General features: G+C 41.5%; 1 protein-coding gene across 1 annotated transcript; it reads right to left on the bottom strand.

Moving 5' to 3' along the window:
* Window positions 1-202: 202 nt before the first annotated feature.
* On the bottom strand, window positions 203-2,122 carry LOC129845720 (equistatin-like). Its single transcript, XM_055913604.1, has 5 exons — window positions 2,050-2,122; window positions 1,475-1,538; window positions 613-744; window positions 404-502; window positions 203-324 (listed from the first exon to the last, which is right to left on the bottom strand). Exons 2-4 carry the CDS (start codon window positions 1,524-1,526, stop codon window positions 420-422), a joined length of 267 nt encoding a protein of 88 aa, XP_055769579.1. The 5' UTR covers window positions 1,527-1,538; window positions 2,050-2,122; the 3' UTR covers window positions 203-324; window positions 404-419.
* Window positions 2,123-3,599: the final 1,477 nt, after the last annotated feature.

Genomic DNA, 3,599 nt, shown 5'->3' with positions numbered 1-3,599 from the left:
GTGTGGTAGACTAATGACCATCACCAGCATCAGAGCTTGGAGAAGCCCAATTACTCCATGGTCACGTGGTATTTCATTGCCTTATTGTCCTGTAACCGCCAATGTAGTGGTAATACAGTCACCATAACAGTCCTACTTCCTCTATTTCCCAGAAATGGATTGGTTCAGATATCCAGAACAATTTATCACACCAACAATAAAGTAAGTAATTCAACCATTTAATCTGTTTATATGGGATGTGAATCAGTTCCTGTAGTACAGTAAAGACAACTGTCAATCATTTCAAGGTCTTCTTTCCAACATCTTCATTCCAACGCCTTTCACCTACAATTACAGACATAACATTAACATCCAGAATCAGCTGCAAAGTAGTAACATTTAGTGAATGAGTATGTATATACACCTTGGTGGAACAGTTGCTAGCAGTTGATTGGAGCAGTGCCTGGTGGAGTCTCAGTACCCTGGATCTTCTGTCCGGTACTGGTCACACACCAACAGTAACCTACCAGAAATAGACATGTTCCATAAACAATAGACATATTACACTAACACATTGAAGTGTCACATTCAGCTGAATAGAAGAATTTAGTGTGTATGTGCGTCCGTGTTCACCTGCAGAGCCCCAACATTGCTTAGGGGTGTATTGTCCTGCGGCGTCACACGTTGGGATGTAGGCTCCAATTGGGCCATGTGTCGCGGCATCTCTAGCACGCTCACATGGGGTCTTGGGTCGTATCGTAGCATCTGGACACAGGTAACAAACATTATAATGTGGACAAAATGTATGGACATAATATACATTGCTGGACATACATCCCAGAATCTTGGTTTGCATCTGGACACAGGTAACAAACATCTTGGTTTGCGTCCCATTTGGGACCCTACTCCCCCTAGTCAGAAGTAGTTTATACGGATTAAGGTTCCACTTCAGAAGTAACCTATGTACTAACTAGCTAAATACTGAAATTGTGCTACTTTTTTAAAAGCCCTATGCAGGCAAAATTCCATTTCTGTCTTTTGTATAACAGCTGATGAAACGAAGACTGAAAGTGGGGGTAAATTGTATCAGTGTTATTTCCTGATAGTTGCTAGACAATCCAATCATACATCCAGTTGAATGTATGAAACAGTTCATATCAGAATACCTCAGGCCAGCATCTAGACACCAATATACATCTCTGGAACTAGAGTGGCAGGTAGACTAGCAGTTAGAGAGTTGGGCCAGTAACTGAAAGGTTGCTAGTTTTTATCCCTGAGATGACAAGTTGAAATATCTGTCTGTACCCTTGAGCAAAACAAAACCTTAAATTCTCCAGTGTCACAGTTGATAATGGTTGCCCTCTCAGAGGGTGTCCAAGGGACAACGGGTTATGAAAAGAAACATTAATACCTACGTGTGTGAATAGGACAGAGCAACACCCACTAATGTTTTATTAAAATGTTGGTGAGTAAGTGTGAGGTATGTCACTCTTACCTCCCAGAGCAAAAGCTGTGCTGACAAGCAGAATGATGGTCAATATCGCCATTGTGATAGTCTCCTGAGAGAGAAAGAGAGCATTTTAAATCTGGAATGGCTGTTGGTACTAGAGGAGAAGTTATGGAAACCCTGTGTTAAGTACCAAACTTAAACAACGGCTGAGGCAGCATTTCCTACACCCAGTCCAGAGGACCCCAAGAACCGAGTACGGGCAACACGGCACTACTAAGCTATTGCCAAAACTCCGGTATCATCTCATCAACCACATACGATAGATAAGCCTGGCACACAGGAATATGGATCCTTTCCAAATGGCTCCTCATTCCGTTTGTAGTGAACCACCTTTGACAAAGGCCCACAGTGCACTACATAGGGAATCATCCTAGATCTAGTCAGAGACTACCAATTTACTGCAAAGGTAACTGTTAGTCTATGCTCTTATTTTCAGGGGGGGGGGGGGTCACTCCACAAAATGGGGACCTATATAGTGCATTACATTTGACCGGGGACACATAAGATTAAGGTGCCATTTAAAGGGGCAGCTAGTCTATTAAATAATGTCACAATCTCACCTTCTGCACTCTTCCAAGGGAGTCACTAGTTGTCTCTCTGTTGTCTGTGAGTTATGGTCTACTTCTTCCACCTCTCCTTTTAAAGGACCTGTCACAGGTGTGACTAGTTGCCTCATTAACCCAATGAGAGTTTCGATGTCGGCCATTATCCAGTGGTGTAAAGAACTAAAGTAAAACTATGTGAAAGTTCTACTCAAGTCATCTTTGGGGGTATCTATACTTTACTATTAATATATTCGACATCTTTCACTTCACTACATTCCTAAAGAAAATAATGTACTTTTTACTCCATACATTTTCCCTGACACCCAAAAGTACTCGTTAGATTTTGAATGATTAGCAGGACAGAACAATTGTCTGATTCACACACTTATCAAGAGAACATCCCTGGTCATCCCTACTGCCTTTGATCTGGCACACTCACTAAACACAAATGCTTCATTTGTAAATTATGTCTGAGTGTTTGAGTGTGACACTGGCTATCCGTAATCAAATAAAAAAACACGAAAATGGTACCATCTCATCTGGTTTGCTTAATATAATGAATTTGAAATGATTCCTACTTTTGCTACTTAAGTATATTTTATCAATTACATTTAATTTTGATACTTCAGTATATTTAAAACCGAATACATTTAGACTACTCAAGTAATATCTTACTAGGTGACTTTCACTTTTACTTGAGTCATTTTCTATGAAGGTATCTTCATAGGCAGTGAAGAGAGTAGTAGAGGAAGATGGGTCCAGTTTCGAGGGATCCTGAGAGGCTCCCTGTGAGTATGCCGAGGCCAATAGAGAGTGATAGGAATAACACGTCTTTCAGTAAGGTTGGTTTCTAAGCATTCATAGTCATGGTTATCAACTGTACCGCAGAAATGGAACATAAATCACAGAAAATAGATGTGGTGGTGGTAGCTGCAGAGAACTCCTTGGGTTATGAGATTTTACTGCAAAAGAGTGACAAGGTGTGATGAATGATAGTGTCCTGTTTTCCCAGGCTGCCGGCCTGCTTTAGGACAAAGCCCAAGCAGTAGTACTCAGCTCACGTGCTAGGACACAGCCCACGCAGTACTTGTCAGCCTACGCAGTAGTTCTCAGCTAACGCACTAGGACTCAGTCCACCCAATAGGACTCAGCCAACCCCATAGTATGATTATGCATTTAATGCTTTTGTTATAAAATTATATTTTTGGGGTGAAAATGATCTTCCCCAAACGTGAAACTCATGCGCTGCATGTGCATGCCAGTTAGGCTCTACACTCATTGTAAAGAGGTTATTTGGCCACTTTAGTTGTAATACAAATGTAGCCAGGTGGTTTAATGGCATAGTTGTATTCATTTATATCCACTAGATGGCACTGTCCCTTTAAGAGATTCATAAATAAGGTGTGCAAGCAGTTATGGGATTGTACATGCGCAGCGTGTAAGAGTAAGCAATTACACTGGAGGGCTACTGAAATCCATCGTGGGTCCAACGTTACTTTGGATTGACATGGGGATGTTAGCTTCTTGCTAGCTGAATACCAGTGCTCCCAGAGACACGTTGTGGA

Source organism: Salvelinus fontinalis, unplaced genomic scaffold, assembly GCF_029448725.1.
Source record: "Salvelinus fontinalis isolate EN_2023a unplaced genomic scaffold, ASM2944872v1 scaffold_0344, whole genome shotgun sequence".
In the NCBI taxonomy this organism is placed as follows: Eukaryota; Metazoa; Chordata; class Actinopteri; order Salmoniformes; family Salmonidae; genus Salvelinus; species Salvelinus fontinalis.
This window is presented reverse-complemented; position numbering and strand designations above follow the sequence as displayed.

Coding starts and splice junctions, on each gene's coding strand:
- LOC129845720 (XM_055913604.1), bottom strand. CDS start 1,526: ATGGCGATATTGACCATCATTCTGCTTGTCAGCACAGCTTTTGCTCTG. Junction 745..1,474: donor CACAGCTTTTGCTCTGGGAG/GTAAGAGTGACA, acceptor ACCTGTGTCCAG/ATGCTACGATACGACCCAAG. Junction 503..612: donor GCAATGTTGGGGCTCTGCAG/GTGAACACGGAC, acceptor TATTTCTGGTAG/GTTACTGTTGGTGTGTGACC.